Raw genomic sequence first — 18,498 nt, 5'->3', positions numbered from 1 at the left:
TCCCCGTGTTAGGAGTCTCTAACTAAGTAGTTGCCTAAACTCGTCTTGGTCTCTCCTTCTCATCATCTTGTTGGTCATCCTGTTGTGCGGCCCTCTTGCCACCTGGATGAGACTCAAATTGATCCTAGTTGAGGCTCCTCATTGGGAGCAAGTAGCTCCTCCCAAGGTACTCCAACCTGCTCTCGCTCTAAGGACTCCCTCAGAGCTCTGTCCTCCTCAAACCTCATATCTCGCCTAATAACTATCTTCTTAAGTGATGGAATATACACCTTGTACACCTTGAGTTGTCACTATAACCAACGAAAAAACCCTTTTCAATTGTGGGCTCTAGCTTCTTCCTGCTATATTTGGACACATGGTTGTAAATTTTTGTGCCAAAGAGACGGAGGTGTCGAGCATTAGGCTTCTTGCCTATGAAAGCCTCCTCTTGTGTAACTCGTCCAAGCACCCTGTGTGGACTCCTGTTTTGCACTGTTGCATGCCTCTACCCATAAAAAAATAGGCAGTGCCTGATCATGCAACATGGCTTTAGCCACTCCAACTATACCGTAGTTCTTCCTCTTAGCGACCCCATTCTGCTAAGGGTTATGGGGTGTTGTCAGCTCTCTCCTAATGCCCTCCTTGGCACACAAGACCTTCAAGATATTGGAGATATATTCCCTGCCATTGTCACTCCTCACTGCATTAATCTTCTTCCCGATCTACTTTTTTACTAAGGCCTGTTACTACTCAAACTAGCAAGGGACCTAGAGAGGATCCCTAAAGGGCAAATGCTAGACCAAGGGCAACAAATGGAGACTTAGCCCACTGTCACCTTAGCTAAGGCTCCCTACTATTTACGGACTTTCTCCAATGGGAGGAGACCCAGTATGTTATGGAGTCACCAATGAAAGATAAATCAATGAATGGATGTGTTGTGACCCAAATGATTCCTTTCCAGAAGAGGTTGAAGGATAGAGCTTGCTTGCTTTTTAAGCAAGGTACAATGACTTCTAGGAGAGGAATGAGAGGATTTAAGGGTTAGGTTTAAGGGATATGATTCGTGAAAAGTTTCCCAATCCCTAAAATCCTTATTGGAATTGGTATCCCAGATGGTTCTTGAAGAATTGTCTTTTCAAAGGAACAGAACCACACGAACCAAGCGGACCCAGACTAGGATAAGAGGAAAGAATATGGCAACCAATGACGTTCTTACCCTAAACAAGGTGGGGGAAAGGATCAGAGAAAAAATTTTCACTTAAAGGTGTTGAATTGATCCTATGAGGCACTAGCCTTGGGGATGTTAGGGCAAAGTTTGATCTCGGAGCTAGGGCTTGGCTTTTCTCACAACTCCACCATCGGAATGGCCTCAAATTTGGAGGAGGTATTGAGGAGACACCAACGCAAGAGGGGCTAGGAGATCAAACTTTTTGGAGGGATAGTTTGTCGGGAAAATGACGCCCTAGGTGACCCAACTTGGCTAAACCTAGGAAAAGGTGAAAAAGGTATGATTTTAGGTGACCACGTCTTTGTAGATCAATGCCTTAGTCTTGGGAGAATGGAGTCTATGATAAATATGAGTGAAGATCTTTGGTTCTTGGTCAAGGAGGCCACAAGACCACTTCGCTAGCCTTCTAAGTCAAAGAGAGGCAAATCCTACACTTTTATACTTTGATGTGCAAGAGGTGATGGCTTATCAAGGTCAATTCTTTGATAGAATTACCACTAAGAGATTTCGTTCACATTACATGGCCCATACATTGAGAGATGCTATAATAGAGACAAAATTCCACAATTTAAAGTAGTAAATGCATGCAGCAATTAGCCCTAAGAATAGCGAAAATCCCAGTCCAATGTATATGACAAAGTAAAACAAGAATAACATTAAAAGCATATACTTACATGTAATAGAGCATATCCAACCATCCACAATTTGACAAGAGAGAAGCTCCAAGATAAGATAGACCAAATCCACACATCAAAATTCATCCATAAAGCTCCAATTCATCCACTAAGAAAAAGTGTGAAATTCTCAAGAGAGAGAAGAGATCCAATCCAAAGTGATGATGAGATAATGAACTCATCTCACTTGTATTTATACACTAATGAGGAGTTCGAATTAGCCTCCTTGGCCTACATAAGCCCCAAAAATAAAATAATGTTTTAATAATCTAACTTTTGGTGACAAGCCCACCAAACTAGCTCATAAATGAAAGAATAAGCCTCTCAAGAGGTCAAATAATAATCTATCCATGTCGTAGGGCCCTCTAAGAGGCCTAATGAGGTCCATGGGTACCATAGTGAAAAGTAGGACACTCAAAAGTGATGGACAAGGGGTTGGCCCCTTGTTCTCCAAACAATAAACCTATGGTGCTCCCAATGGGTATGGGGGCACAATAATAACATCATGGGTCCCCAAATGAGTCGAGGACGCCTGCAGATCGGCTATAAGGGCTCTGATGATGGTGTAGGGGATGCCACATCATCGTACAAGTCCTCGATCAGCTGCCAAGCGCATGGTACATCTATGGGGCCGGCTGGGCAAAGGTGAACCAAGTGCATCATCCTCGTCCAATGGGAGTATCTTGAGCATCTCTGATCATCCTCGGGGATCCATTGAGTGTTTTCTACTGTTGTGGAGGCCCATGGCTCTCAACACACACCCTACATGTGCCAATGTAGCCCTCTTGAGGATTAGGACCCCGTATAGGGAGACCAAACCCAAGATGGAGACCATCTGCAATCCTGCATAAGATCCAATGCATCCCCTAGCCTTCCAGTACAACAAGTCATTAGGGAAATTGAATCAGTGAGCTTACCAACCATGGACTTCATAATGGCCTGCACTTCCATAATGGGCCTCAAGATGTGCCAATCTCTCCTAAACTTCAAATGGGGTTAACTAAGTATCCTATTAGATGGTTTCTACTTCTAAAGGGGATAATATGTCCAAGGTACACCCTTCAAAAGGTGGTGGCATGTGACAAATAGGTGAATGAAGTAAGGGATGAGAAGGGGCAGCCCTGGGCCACATTTTGGGGTACAGGGGTAGCTAATAAAAGGGAAGCCACACTTGGGTTTATAATGTATAAGAGGGAGCAATCGTGGTACATGAGGTGCCCTGGCCTTGATTTTTCCGCCCTTCTTTACGTGCATTTTGTCTTTTTATGTTTTTCTTCGATTAACTACTCGAGGCTTAAGGGGTAAGAGCATGATGCATAAGATATAGCAGTGAATACCCCCTTTTAAGGTAGGGCGATTCATTGCCCACCAGGGGTTGGGACAATCATGGGTTCCTATATGATGAAGGAGGCTCATAGAACCTATAGGAACCAGGATGATGGCCATGATCATGGGGTAGAGCTCATGTATTGGCTTTTGCCAACGTGCTAAATGTGTTTGTCCCAGCCATCTTTTGCATTTTGCGGTACATTTCCTATTGAATGTGGCCAAATATGCTTTTATCTTTCTTTTTAGCTTCATCAACCTATGGGGTATCATTCCAATCCTAACCCAAGGTGCGGGCAAGGGGAAGGGGCAAGCTAGCCCTATGTGGACCCAATGGGAGAATGTGGACCCAGGTAGGAGAAATGATGAATGGGGTAAAAATGAGCAGAAAGAGGGTAATATAAGCGGATAAGAGAGTAGGACCACACAACCAAAATCGAGGTTTCCCATGAAATATCATCCCTAAAGCCAAATGGTCAGTAAAAGAGATCCAACGAGACTAGAATGCAAGGTTAATATCCAAAAGGGGTCTGAGGGACAAGGGCACGGACCTAACCCATTCTTTCCGCTGAATACCCCCATTAATCCATGCCCATAAGTGTCCATGATAAGCAAACTACAATACTCAACTACCAAATGAAAAGGCATACCTTTAGGTTTGGGAGGCAAACATACAATCATGGCAGATGGGCGAGAGACCACATGGCTAGCTCAAGTGGTAGAGAAATGGCACAATGAGTTAGTTGGTGGTTGCAAGAGGCTGTTGGCTATCAACTGAGGACCATCTTGGAGAAAAAAAAATCTCCTAGGGATATCACCCACAAAATGGTGGGTAACAAGGCCTTAAACTCCATGAACTTGGAGAAGACCTCATCCTTCCTCATGAAGAAAATCCATGTCTTCCAGGAATAATCATCAATGGAAGTAACATAATACATGTGTCTCATAAGTGATGGAGAAGAAGTGCCTGCATACATCTGAATGCATTAGCTCCAAAATCCCTTTGGCTCTGCTATCTCAGCCTTGGAAAGATGACTTGGCATACTTGCCAAGTGTGCACCCCTTGCACACTCCATTCTTGTCAAGACTATATTGTGGTAGCCCTGTGGCTATCTGTTGTAGGATCTTCAGCACCCCATGATGCAAGTGTCCCATGAGCCTGTGCCAAAATTCTCCTACATCTCTGCGCTGCCCACTTGTTGCCTTGTTGTGCATGCCTCAACTTGTAACCTGAAGAGATTCTTCATCCTCACACATATCTGCTTCATTGATCCATAACCTAGATGCTTGAGGTAAGCCTTACCTATGTTGAAGATGACATCATAACCCTTGTCCTCTAGGGTTTCCACAGAAACAAGGTTCTTCTTCAGGCCTGGAACATAGAGGACATCTCTGAAATGGAGAGATCTCTTAGAATCCCTCTCAAAGATGACAGTACCAACTCCCCTAGTTGTGTACTTTCCATTGTCTCCTAGCTCAATATGAACCTACATGTCCTTCTCCTCCAATTGGCTAAAATAATCCTTTTTCCCGGTCATGTGGAAGGACGCTCCGAACTCAATATACCACGTGTTGCTTCTTACTGAGCTTGTCATGCAAGCTATCAATGAGAAATCTTTCTCGCACTGAGAAGCAAACCCATCTACCTCAGTTGACGCAACCACATGATCCTTACTGGACCCCTTCTTCCTATTAAGACACTTTGTAGCATAGTGCCCGAACTCGTGGCAATGGAAGCACTTGATCTTACTTAGATCCTAAATCTTCTTCTCACCCTTCTGATTGGTCTCGAACTTGAGTGAACTTTGAAAGATATGTGACGATGGGCTCTCCTTTGTTCATTCGGATACTGCTTAGCTTCTCCTTGAGAACTAGCTTCCTAACATCACTAGAACCCTGATACAAATCTAAGATGGCTTTAAACATCTCAACGGTTGTCTTCTTCCCATGGAGATGAGGGATAATATGGTCTGTCACCCCTTCTAGAATGATCCTCGTCGCCTTGGTACCATTCTTGTTATATTGGGCCAACTGTTGGGGATCTTGAGGTGGCACTATTATCCTCCAACACCACTGATATTCGCTCATTCCAAGAGAAAAAGTTAGAGGCTCCCTCTAAACAGTGATCTGCCCTCATTCCTTAGAATGCCATAATGCTTATCCAAAGAACTGCCCTTCAAACTCTAGCGCTAGCCTTCCTGACTGATTTGCGCTCTTCGCTAATTGATCAGCTTGGTGTTGATCTTAATGTTGATCTCTGCTCTGATAGCATGTTAAATTTTCACGAAACTTTGCAACTACTTAGTGAATAACTGAAAACAAGTCAACCAATACTAAAACCATATTTACTTTCACCAAGATACAGAGTTTCTTAACTGATAATCAGCGGAATATAAACATAGATAAAAACACAACCACACCCAGGAAACCCGAAAGGGAAAACCTACCTTCTTTATTGTGGTATTTTATTGATTGAGCAAATAGATTGATTACAAGGCAATTTGTCTTCTAGAGAACACACTTGTTCTCTTGTTGAACTAGCTTGGACTCACCCTACAAATCTTGTGATTCTTGTTCCTAATCCTTTGCGCTCTACCTGGCCCTATTTCCTTGCACATTAGGCCTCTTATTTCCTAGCGCATCGAGCCTCCTATTCTTTAGGACGCAACTCCTAAATCCCAGTGCAGAATTGTCTCATATTTCCTTGCACAATTCTACCCTATTATTTAGCACAAAGAACCTCCTAAAAACATGCACATTAGCTCCTCAAAGACACACACACCACAAGCAAAGAGGTCTCACACAAACTCGTGCGCTCAACAATGATGAAAAATACATGTGCCTTCGTCCTTCTTCTATAGATTCGATCCATGCTAAATTAGGCAAGTACAAATTTAGAATTCGAGTTGTGATTGACAAGTTAGCTGAGTCAAATTGGTTCTCTCTCCGATCATCACTGGAGTCATAACTTGTCCTTTCTTCAATCAATGGTTGAAGTCCCAAGTCATTCTATCTAAACTCGAACTACCACCCAATCCTGTAGTTAACTGAATAAGGCTCCACGAACTGATCCTCCAACACTACGCATGAACTGAAGTCTAACTCATGATTCACATCATGCTAAAAGAATAACAACTCGTGGTCTTTTTGGCTAAGGCACAAGCCAAAGAAGACCTTCCACGCTACAATTTTCAACAAAAAAAATCGTCCTAAACCACAATTTAATAAGGAAAGGTCTCCCAAAAGAAACCCTTACAATGGAAATAATGTCTCACAACAAAATGTGCCTAATACTCTTGCCCTACTTAATGTGGTTAGCCAAGAAGGATCCTCTACATGTCAAAAATGTAATGAACTCCGTAGTCAAGAGGAGTGTGCATATAGTCAAGTGGAGGAAGAAGAAATCCCAAAGCATCTTAATATGATAAATGACAATGCTCCTTTCAATACTTCGCTTGGTGAGTCTTTCTTCTCTTCTTAGCAACAACTTGAAGAAACCATTGAAGAACCTAGCAATGATAGTAATGAGCCAATCATGGGTGTTGAAGAGGGAGGAAGGTTCAAAGGGCTACATTACTCTAGGAGAAATAATGAGCTAAACCACCCTCAAGCAATTACTAGCAACAATAGTATCCCTCAAAAGAGTGCTAGGTCATCTCCACCTCCTAAGAACACCTGGAAACCGAATGCACCTAGTCCTAACATGTCCCTGAATGTTGACTTAGGAAGTGTTTTAGCAAAGATGAATGCGCAAGTGCCTCTTTTAGAGTTGGCTAAACTTAAACACCAAAGAGGGCAAGTTAAAAAGGCATTCAACCTTGAAAAGGAGTCTGAAAACCCCCCCTATGATCCTTCAAAACATGTATAATGATCAGAGAAATGGAGAGAATGCACCTAACCTATTGTCTCTAATCTAATCTTACACAATTGTATGCTTGACTCTAGTGCCTCGACAAATGAGAGTCATGAAGCAATTGGAAATGCAAACCACTAGACCATATAGGAATGTATGTGGCTTTGACTCAAAGTCTATCCCTGTGCATGGTCTGATGAAGGATGTTAAAGTGTCATTGGCTACTAATCAGGATATTTTGGTGTTGATGAATATTGGAGTCATTGATGTGCCAGACGCTTGGGGTATGCTCTTGTCTAGGAAATGGCGTGCATCTATAGGTGGGCAGTTGTAGATGGGATTTATCATATGTCTCCATACCCACCGTGGAGGGGAAACCATTCATTCTATATAAAGAACCCACATCCTAAACATGTAGAAGACATACAACCTTTCCCTTTCCCCAAAACTCCTAGCAAGGCCAAGACCAATATGCATCCCATGAGTTAGTTTTTTTATAGCAACAGACATGTGTTCCAGTCTCTATGGTGTCTAAGAGGCTAAGGAACACGAGATCTCCAAAACCCAGAAAAGGTTTCACAAGAAAAGCCTTAGAAACACCTCAATTAGATTAATTGACCATAATTAAATATTTCCCTAAGTCTAACTTAGGAAAATTGGATAATTAAATCAGATTAATTAAGGGAAATCGATTTTGCTCTAGACTTTCAGAAAAAGTAAGTTGATGGAATCAAGATGATATAGCCATCGATTGAAATGTGATCATGGTCGTTGGTTTCCCAACAGAAGATTATAAGAGCAAGTCGAGGGGGTTTGGAGAAGACATCGAAGAGAGTTGAACAATTTGACTACCCAGTTCCAGTGATTCAGCAAGGGTGTTGTTGAAGCTAGGGAGACACTGAGCAGCGGGGTTTCAGCAGAGATTTGGGAGGAAATTTTCCATAGAAAAATTCTACATTGATTTCCAATTTCTAGACGCAGGAAGGAGGTTGATTTATCTGCAGAGAAGGAGGTCAATTCAGCTAGTGCGAGTAGCCAGTTTACCCAATGCGAGTTGCAGGAGAGACATTGTTTCAGTGTGCCAGTGCCAAAACTATTTCCCGGAGGCAGAGCGAGTGGGTGTAGCAGCTACTGGAGCTAGTTTGACATGTAGGGAAGGAGTACCAGAGGCTGTGCGAATTTCTGGAAGCCGACAGTGCACATTCTAATAGGTAGTGCGAGTAGCCAAAGAGAGTGCAAGTTGGCTGGGAGAGGCCAAATCGAGTTGCAGTGGAAGATTTTGAATCTCCAGTTTATTTTATCAATGGAGATCAATATTTGTCGGAGTTATGCCAGTGAGAGGCAAGTAGATCATTGTACTCCTAACGTGTTGAAGATTAATAATAATAAAACCCTCATCTGCTACACTGCTTTTCCCTTCGGGGGTTTTCCAGGGACGATTGTCCAGAAATAACAGTATCAAAATTATTGTGTGAGTGCATTATTTTCTCAGTTCCAATATTTTATATTCCGCAATGTATTATTTATTTGTGAAGAATTGTAGTGTGAGTTATTCAATATTTGTCATTAATAATTAACAGAAGACAAATAAACTGCATAAGTTAGGAGAATAATTTCCATTGCTACAGTTCGTGGAAACTTCACCTGGTATCAGAGTGGATAATTTCGGATAAGATCTAAAGCAAGGTTGGAGTAGATGAGAGAGATTAGTGCACTAAAGAGTTAATCTACGCAGGGCAGTCAGCCAGTGCGTGGTTCAGAGGCAGCAGTTTGATTTCCAGTGTAGGGAGGTGATCTGGAGCAAGTGCGAGTTGTCTCAGTGAGCAGTAGCAGGCAATGAGGTTGCTAGAAAGGATTTCCGAAGGCAAATCGAATTTTGTAGAGCAGATCTAGCACAGAGGGTTTGCAACAAAAATGTTTTGCAGAGTAAATCAGCGCAGGCCCTAGAAGAGAAAGCACGAGGGTTTCATAACCCAATTTATTAATTTCTCCAGTGTATTTGAGTTCGCAAATTTTCCAGAGATGGTCACGGCAGGATTGAGAGATCAGGACAGGTTGGATGGACCCTCCAACTTTGGCATCTAGAAGACCAGGGTGTTGTTTCTATTGGACGAGCATGGCCTAAAAGAGTTTGCTATAGTAGTTATTGTTGTACCAACAGATCCCATCCAGTTTCATGAGTACAGGAGGGATAACAGCAAAGCCAAGAGGATGATCCTTGATGGAGTCAGGGATCACATAGTTCCACATATCGCAGAGAAGGGAACAACAAAGGAGATGTGGGATCCCATCATCAAGCTGTACCAAGATCCATCAGGGAACACGAAAATGATCCTCAAAGAAAAGTTGAGGACCGTCAAGATGAACAAGGGCGAAGATTTAACCATCTCACCAGGATTCAGTTTGTCAAAGATGAACTTGCAACAGTTGGAGAGAAGCCAGATGATGACGAGCTAGTGCAAATAGCACTCAACGAGTTTACCACGGAATGGCATACATTCGTCCGGGTGATCTTTGGGCAAGACACACTTCCAGGATGGGAGCGCCTATAGAGTGATTTCACTCAGGAGGAGTTGAAGCTCAACTTGGTCAAAGGCACTACCAGTAGCAGTGGCAAGGGACAGAAGGTGAGGGAGGAACAAGAGAATGTCACTCTTGTAGTAAAAAGCAAAGTGAAGGGTCCCAGTAAAGCACAAGACTCGAAAGGAGAAAAGAAGAAGAAGGACCTATCGAAGGTCAAGTGTTTTGGCTATGGTGAACTTGGTCACTATGTCAACCAATGTCCTAAGAGGAAGAAGGACAAGAAGGGGAAGCAGACAGTTACTTCAGCTGAGATCAAGGATTTATCTTCCAAGTTGGAGGATGAATTCGCACTTATTGCGACACTAGACTTAGAAGGAGGAGGAGTATAACACTCTAGTATGCTAGATCGAGTAGGGTCCAAGGAAGGAGCAGCAAAGAGATCTAGATCATAGCCAAGGGGGGCTTGATTAGTAGATCAAATCCAATTGTTGTGTGTTTGATTCCTCAATTAGATTATTACCTTTGCTACAAGAGCCCAAGTATTAAAGTAGCAGGGAGGCAGTGTGAATTGGTTAGTTGCAAAGATCAAAGCGCAGTGCTAGTCAGCAAAGTTTCCAGTATTCCAGTGTCAGGAAGGGAGGTCGAGATTTCCAGCAGAAGATGTCGAAGTAGGCAGTCTAGTTAGACAGTCAGCCAATGCGAGTTGTAGAGGCTACAAATCATGTGCCAATACCAAAAGGTGATCCGAAGGAAGAGCAAGTAGCTTCAATGAGCAACAGGAGGCAGAGTGACTGCCGAAAAGGGTTTCTAGAGGCAGATAGAATTTTCTAGGGCAGTGTTGCGTAGTCCAATTAGCCAATGCGAGTTGCAGGCAAGAGTGTGAGTAGTCAAGAGCAAGCAAAGTTGATTTGCTAGAAGGAAAAGTGATTCCCAGTTATTTTTCAATGGGAGATCGAGACTCACTATTGCAGTGATAGCAGCAGCGTGGGGGCATCAGCAGTGCGAGATCAGTGTAACACAGTGGAAGCATAGATTGGTTCAGCTACAACATGTAGCAAGAGAATCAGAGTAGCGCAGTGATAGCATGGTGGACAGTGATTGTCGGAGGATTTTTTTCACAGAGATTTCCAGTTTCTCAGTGGCAAAGGGAGATTGTTTTTATTTGCAGAAGTGGAGTGCGAGTTATGTTCGTTTATGGATTTGGGGTAGCATCAGACAAGTGTTCTAGTCTCTAAGGTGTCAAAGAGGCTAAGGAACATGAGATTTCCAAAACCAAGAAAAAGTTTCAAGAGAAGACACTTAGAAACCCCTCAATTAAATTAATTGATCGATAATTAAAAAGTTTGTCTAACTTAGGAAAATTGATTTATTAATAGGTATTAATTAAGGAAATCGACTTTTTCTCTAGAGACTTGTGGAAAGTGTATTGATGGAGTCAAATTAATATTAGCCATTGATCACGATTAGATCTCAGTCATTGATGCTCCAGCGAAAGATTATAAGAGCAAGTCGATGGGATGGAGATAGACACAGTTGGGAAAGCAAGGGAGCAAGGCAGTGTAAATTACCCAGTGCACAGTATTCAGCGAGGGTAGAGTTTGAGCCAGGAAAGAATCAGTGAAAGGGTTTCAGCAAAAGACGAAGAGAGGATTTCCAAGGGAGATTTCCACAGAGACTTCCAGAGTCAGAGAGAGGGTCGAATTCATCTACAGGAAGGTCGTACCAGTTGGTACGAATTCTCCAGTGCGCAGATCTGGGCAGTAGATCATTTTCCAGTTGCCAGGAATCAGTTTCGGAAGGAAGAGCGAGCTTGTCTAATGCAAGTGCAGGATCACCAAAGGAGTGCAGGATTACTCAGCTCAAGATCCAAATAGCCAGTGTGCATTTCCAATAGCCAATGCACAGAGTAGAAGGAAAAGTGTGAATTAATGGAGGAGGTTGAGTTGGGTTTTGCAGTGGAAACAATGAGTTTCCAGGTCGATCTGCCAGTTGGGGTAGTGGAGAAAAAATTCAAGAGCTTTAACAATGTTTGGAAAGTAGATTATTGTACTCTCTAATTTTGCTGAAAAATAATAAAATAAACACTCATCTACTGCACTAATTTTCCCCTTCAGGTTTTTTCGGGGACTTTTAATCCAAAATAATTGTGTCAAATTTTATGTGTGTGCATTTATTTCTAAGTTCCTTATTTTACTTCCACAATGTATTTTATTTGTGAAGCATTACCGAGTTATTTACTATTTGTCGTAAACAAATAATGCATTCAGTTAGGAGAATAATTTCCAATTGGTGCATTTAAGGAAATTTCACATGGTATCAGAGCATCATTGATCAGATTGGAGGCTCAGAGGCGAGAAGATGGAGAGATCGTTCACTTTCAGAGGGAGATCTGAAGCACAGGGTTCAAATCTACGTAGGCCAAGCCAGGGGTGTGAATTGCAGAGGTAGGAAATTCGATTTCCAAATCCAGTTTGGAGGAAAAGTGTGAATTGCCTCAGAAGCAGAGTTTGCAGGCAGGATAGTCGCCGAGAAGCAGTTTCGGTGAGCAAATCAGTTGATTCACAAAGTAGATCTAGGCACAGAGGATTTGCAGCAAGGTTTGCAGTTGCAGATCTGTGCAAGATAGGAAGAGAAAAGCACACAGAGGAGATTTCTGGAATTTCTCATAGGGTTTCTAGTTTCAAGTGTTCAGGAGGAGATATGTCATTTTCAGTAGCAGAAGGTCGTAGCAGACTTGCCAGTTCAACTAGTGCATGCTTCAAGAGCAGCAGTACGTCTGCCATATTCTGAAGAAGGACTTCTAGAAGGTAGAGCGAGTTGCCCAGTGGAGTAGCAAGCAGTGCAAGTACAAGAGAAGGATTTCCGAAGGCAAGTAAGAGCAGATCTGCGCACACCAGAAGGGAGTGCAAGTAGCAAAAGGAAGGTTGAGTAAGGAGGAGATTTCCAGCACCAGTCTCCAGTTTGAGTTTCGCATAGATGGCCACAACAGGACTCAAAGTTTAGGATAGACTTGACGAAGCCTTTAATTTTGGCATTTGGAAAGCCAAAATGCAATTCCTACTGGATGAGCATGGCTTGAGGGAGTTTGTGACAAATGTCATCACAGAGCCGACAGATCCACAACAGTTGGAAGCCTTAAAAAAATAGATGGCCAAGACCAAGAGGATAGTCCTGGACGGGGTTCGGAATCACATTGTCTCGCATATTGCAGACAAGAATATGGCAAAGGACATGTGGGATTCCATTGTGAAGCTATACCAAGATCCGTCTGAGAATCGTAAAATGATTCTCAAGAAGAAGTTGAGGACAACAAAGATGCAGAAAGGTGACAGCGTGACTTCCTATCTCACCAAAATTCAAGGATTCTGAGATGAACTTGCAGTTGTAGGAGAAAAACTAGAAGATGGTGAACTGGTGCGAACAGCTCTAAATGGGTTTACCAAAGAATATCGGACCTTTGTTCAAGGGATCACTGGACAAGATCAGCTACCGAGATGGGAAAGCTTGTGGAGTGACTTCACTCAGGAGGAGTTGAGACTCAATCTCACTGAAGGTACTATAAGCAACAGCAACAAGGGACCGAAAGTTGAGGAGGACAAAGAAAGCATTGTCCTTGCAGGTAAAGGGAAGGCGAAGAAGGGTCCCAATCAAGGACAAAACTCAAAAGGAGGTGAGAAGAAGAAAAAGGACCTGTCAAAGGTCAAATGCTTCGGATGTGGTGAATTTGGTCACTACGTCACCCAGTGTCCAAAGAGGAAGAAGGACAAGAAGGGGCAGCAATAGACAATAGCTTTGGCAAAGATAGATGAGTTAACCTCTAGATTGGAGGAATTCGCATTGATAGCAGCGATACCTCCAGATGGAGGAGGAGCATGATGCTTCAGAGACCAAGATGGGTAGGGTCCATGGGTGAGCAGCAGGAAGTCCAGTTTATATCCAATTGTTGTTCACATGGAAAAGTGGTTAGGATTAATTAGTACTACCGACGGACACGTCAAGTACTACTATATTCCCTATGACTAGGATGCATGATGTTCAACAGCTTGATCACTAAGGATCAAGCCTGGTAGGGGTTCTATCCCTGGACATGAGGACTTGCCTCTGTCATTTTGGCAAGAGTGGCAGGGTCTTGTGACCCACCCTCTTTCAATCCTTTCTTATTGGACTATGATATCAATCTTCAGCAGAGACGAGACAAGTTGCAGAGATGGCACATGATGGACACGATAGCATAGCCATGGATGAATGTTGACAAGTGGAATTCCTCCCTAGTTGAGAGGGAGTGTTAAAGAGTGTAACTAGGGGCTAATTCCCCTTCCTAGAAGCCTTTTATGAATAAAATATATATATATAATATAAATAACTATAAATAATAACAATCATAAATAATGAATAATTAACTAATAATTAGTGTTGAAGAGTCATGTCTCTAAGGACATGACCATTCATTGAAAATAGCTCATACTCACGTAAATAACATATTTACCATAAGTTACTACCCACCATAATTTAAGCAAGTATTTGCGTAAAAGATGGGATAAGGAAAAAGATGTAAATAAATATACTTACTAGGAGTTACTGCCCACCATTATTTATGAGTTCTTCAACACTTTAACAAATATGGGTAAAAATGTAAATGTGCAAACTTACTAGAATTTAATTTACAAAGATACATGATCCAATTTACAAAGAGACATGTCTCTTGGGTATCTTGAGTATAAAATTCACTTGAAACTTTTCATTTTACACAATTCACTTATCATCTCATATCTTCTTGTACTTATTGTTGATGTTCTATCTACAATTATTGTCAATGATGATCTAAAGTGAATGCTACTGAAGTTTTAATGTGATTTCTATTGGAATTTGAAGTAAAGTTGTTATTGGGCTAATAAGACATTGAAGTAATTGTTGCAAGCATAGAACATACCATAAAATTTAACAATTTATAATACATTATCTTGATTCATACTCAAAATTAAACTTGTTATAGAACTTCTCAGCTAATATTATTGAGTGATATACCTCATATATATTGAAGATCACTCACTTGACATTTTTTATCATCACACTTGAGTTTTGACCTCTTTTCTAGAGGTCAACTTAGCCTTTGTGTAACTCACTACTTGTGGAGATGTGATTTTTTTTGGAACTTTTTGCTATTGGAGATTGACTCGTGTCTTGGAAGTGTCTTTTTGGGATTGAAAGAAGGTCTTTTCATGGAAAAATTGTAAGTTTATTGCATATTTTTCATTGTTTTGCTTGTAATTGAATTATTGCTAAAGTTTTTCTATGATCAATGTCTAAATGCAATATATTTATGGGGAATCTTGGTTAATTTTTGCATATTGAACATTTCTTCCTTGAAATCCATAGGAGAACTCCTAGTGTGCATCTCCTATTTTATTTCTCCCCTCACAAAAAAGATATTTAGGGTTTATTCAAGTGGAAACAAGAGTTTTTCCACCCTTACTCCCAGCATTTGTCTTTTATATCCTAAAATTGCCCTAAAATCTCCATCATTTGTCTTTTATATCCTAAAATTGCCCTAAAATCTCCATCACCCAGTAGGATTAGGCACTGGCAAGCATTGTGTTGTTCAAAAACCTTGAAAAACTAAATATCTTTCTTCCTTTCTATTTTTCTATGTCTTTTAAGGCAAGCCACTAAGGTTTTTTCTAGGGCCAAAGGGCATTTTTGGATGAGTGTTTGTGGTATAAAAACCTATGTTTTATCTTGGGAATCGTTTTTAACACAAAATCTAGCCTTTTTCATGGTAAAATTTCCCCTTGGAGGGTTGATGTCATCTTTTTCATTTTTCTAGTGAGTGTGAACAATTCTCTATGATTCTAGGCTTGAGATGCTTCAGCTATGCCCCAAGTCCTAATTATTGTGTGGGCATCTGGCATCTGTAAATACTATTATATTTCTCATCTTTAAGACAGTAAATGAAATGGACTTGGTCTACTAGTCTTAGGTGATTTTGTATGCTCCCAAAACACATTGATTTTGTCTAATTTTTTTAGGCAAGGTGATTCAAAGAGTGCCCCCAGATCACCAAGACCACTATAAGTGAAATCTGAAGTAGATCATAACTAAAATTTGGAGATTTGAAGTACTACATACACCAAAAGTTTTGCCAAACTGGAATCTAGCTTTCGATTGCAAGTCCCTCGATTGAAGTGATAGCATCCTCCTTTACTCTGGTACTAATGTTGTGTCGCTTAGAGGTATCGGTGTGCTTTGTGGATCCCTTTTCTTATGATTGTTGTCTTTGCGATGCCTTATTGATTGGGAGAATTACCAAAATTCAAAATGCATATCCCTGGCTAAGAATTCAGTTCCACATTAATATGACTATACCTGGCCAATCAAAACCTCCCCAGCCACAAAGGCTTGAGAACATGGATGGCTAATAAGCATGAAGTTACATTTTAGCCCATGCTTGGTCGCCTCAAAATAAAAAAACAAAAGTCAAAACACTTTGGCAAAATAAGGATGTCCAAGTGGTTTTGGCAATATTCTTGCAAGATGACGGTCATGGGGTTGCGTCACTATACCCACCCCATACCAAAGGACAAAATTACCAGTTATGAGAATAGGCTTCAAATCTTAGGAACCGAATTTTAGAGTTATGAAATTACAGTCTCTTTTCGTTGCCTGCTCTTTAGCTACAGAGAAAAACAAAAGAACAAAATCATTACAAAAAAAAGGGAAGAGATTCGTCTTACAGTTTGCAGATTGCATAACCGCTCATAGAGCTCAACTACCAGTTCCACATTGGCAGCAGACTTTCTGTTCCGAGCATTCAAAGCAACTGCTTCTTTGTTATCACGAATCCATTTAAAGTCTATGCTTGCTTTCCACAGAGGCCTACTCTGACCAATATCTGTCACAATGGCTTAGACCCAATAAGTTGATTCCTCCAAAAATACAACTTATAACATCTACCAATCTGACTTTTCATTGAAAACCATGTAACTACAATGCATATTCTCCACAGGTAACCCAAGCCCAATACAACCATAAACACACATACCTTTGATTTCTTCCTTGGCAGGAGTTGGATCCTGTTGGGTTTCTACAGAAGCTACAGCACGGGAAATGAACAACCTTCTCTTTGGCGAACTATGTCTAATTTTAACCAATTGGGTGGTACCATTCCAACCTCTGCATGGAACCCAAGTCCTACAATTTAACACAGACGATGAACAGAATGGAAGAGGCCTGCTGGCTAATAATTGTGTAAAAGGTGTAAAAGATGTGGAAGTAGGAATAGCTCCTTGAAGGGCTCCTCCTCCCGAGGAAGCCATTATCATAATGCTTCTCTACTGCACTGGCTGTCTATGTAAATCTACCAACAGTTCCTATATCCTTCAGTTTTAACATGGACCTCATCCTTTTCTTTGTAAGTCATTTCGTGAAAGTACGTTAAAAGGTTGCGGAGCAAATTAGGCTCCGTCTTGCCTAGCCTTATTTTTTACCCTTTTTCCTTTATCTTTACTGATTTGCAAACTACAAAATAGTACAAAATATTTTAACGTTTACAACACTAAAAATAACGTTTACAACACTAAAAATAGTTTATTGGACTATTAGTTCCCTATTTTTAGTCTTTTACAATTCAATTTTTCTTTTTTCCTAAATTGATAATCTTTTTCTTGTTCAAATTGATAATGAGCTCGGTCAATTTTCCAACAATTATGTAAATGCTCTAATTGCTATTTTATTATATTTTTTTGGATAAATTGATTAAAATTATTTAGTTTAAGGTTGTTAAATTGTAAATAAACACATTAGTATAGGCTATACTAAAATTATTAAGTATTAAAGGAATTAAAAGAAGCCTTTGCTCCGGTGGGTCTTCTCCTTCTCGGCGGCAGTTTGGATTGTTCTGGCCGCGGCATATCCTCTGGAGCGTTGAGGGAACAGCGGCGCTCTGCTATGTTTCGTGCCGCTTCTATGGATGATTTCGATGGTCCTTTTCTGCAGGCAGATGTGGATGATTGAGGCAGTGTTTCTTCCTATGTTTCTCGTCTGATTCGGGAGGAGAGTTTGAGGGGGCAGGGAAGGAGTGGCTACTTTTGCTGCTCTCTTCCTCATTTCGTGCCTCTCCTTTCGTATTGGGCGGACAGATCTAACGCTGGTTGCTCTCTTTTCCTATCTTCAGATGCTTGTCTGCTTGGTGCATTGGTGCCACCTCTACACCTTATCGATGGGATGCCTTGTTTTTGGGGCGCAATATTGGCCTTTTGGGGCTTTATTTGGGATCTGTTAAAGCAGATTTTCTGGGGTTTATTCCTTTATCTGCTGCCTTGTCTGAGGGCTTTTCTGGATACTCCTTTTGGAGTATTTTTGTATGTGGCTCGATCCACATTTCTGCATAATGCTTCTTGCATTTGCAATATGTAATCTTCTTTTATGAATATATCATGTTTTTTCTTAAAAGAAAATTTTCATTTAAGTTGACGTTAGGTATATTAATTTATTTATATTGAATGATAAAAATATATATATTTTAAAAAATTTAATTGATTTTTTTTAAATGTTATTATAAATATAGTTATTTATTTTCTTTATTATAAATTAACTAATCAATTTCATGTGATATTTGTTTATATGATATTTATTTTTATTAATGAATTTAATTAAAAAGGTAAATAAGATATAATTAATTTGGAAATAAATCTTAGCCATTGATTTGTGTATACCATTAAAAATATTTTAGAATATTTTATGGAGGTTATTGATAATTAAATTAAAAATTTGAAAGCTCTGTCTAAAATAGACATGCTTATGGACATAATTATATATAAACATCAATTTATTATTAAAAATAAAACAAAATATTAATTTAACATTTTTATCATATATCCATAGGGTCTTGGATAAATGGTGATGGGTGCATTGTTAAG

At 40.6% G+C, this 18,498-nt stretch overlaps 1 protein-coding gene across 5 annotated transcripts in view; it reads right to left on the bottom strand.

The window, feature by feature from the left end:
* The window catches only part of SRS (Seryl-tRNA synthetase), a 202,935-nt gene extending 185,925 nt beyond the window's left edge, over window positions 1–17,010 (bottom strand). For 2 of the 5 annotated variants that reach the window (XM_089460242.1, XM_089460244.1), the window contains exon 1: window positions 16,315–16,469. In XM_089460242.1, the coding sequence (XP_089316368.1) occupies window positions 16,315–16,340 (26 nt within the window). In that variant the 5' untranslated portion in view covers window positions 16,341–16,469. Of the gene's footprint in view, window positions 1–16,314; window positions 16,485–16,622 lie in introns of those variants that run through there. The other 3 variants (XM_089460241.1, XM_089460239.1, XM_089460240.1) reach the window with 3 other exon arrangements.
* Window positions 17,011–18,498: the final 1,488 nt, after the last annotated feature.

Source organism: Pinus tabuliformis, chromosome 7, assembly GCF_031772625.1.
Source record: "Pinus tabuliformis cultivar Carrire ecotype Pingquan chromosome 7, CPIR1, whole genome shotgun sequence".
Classification (NCBI taxonomy): Eukaryota; Viridiplantae; Streptophyta; class Pinopsida; order Pinales; family Pinaceae; genus Pinus; species Pinus tabuliformis.
This window is presented reverse-complemented; position numbering and strand designations above follow the sequence as displayed.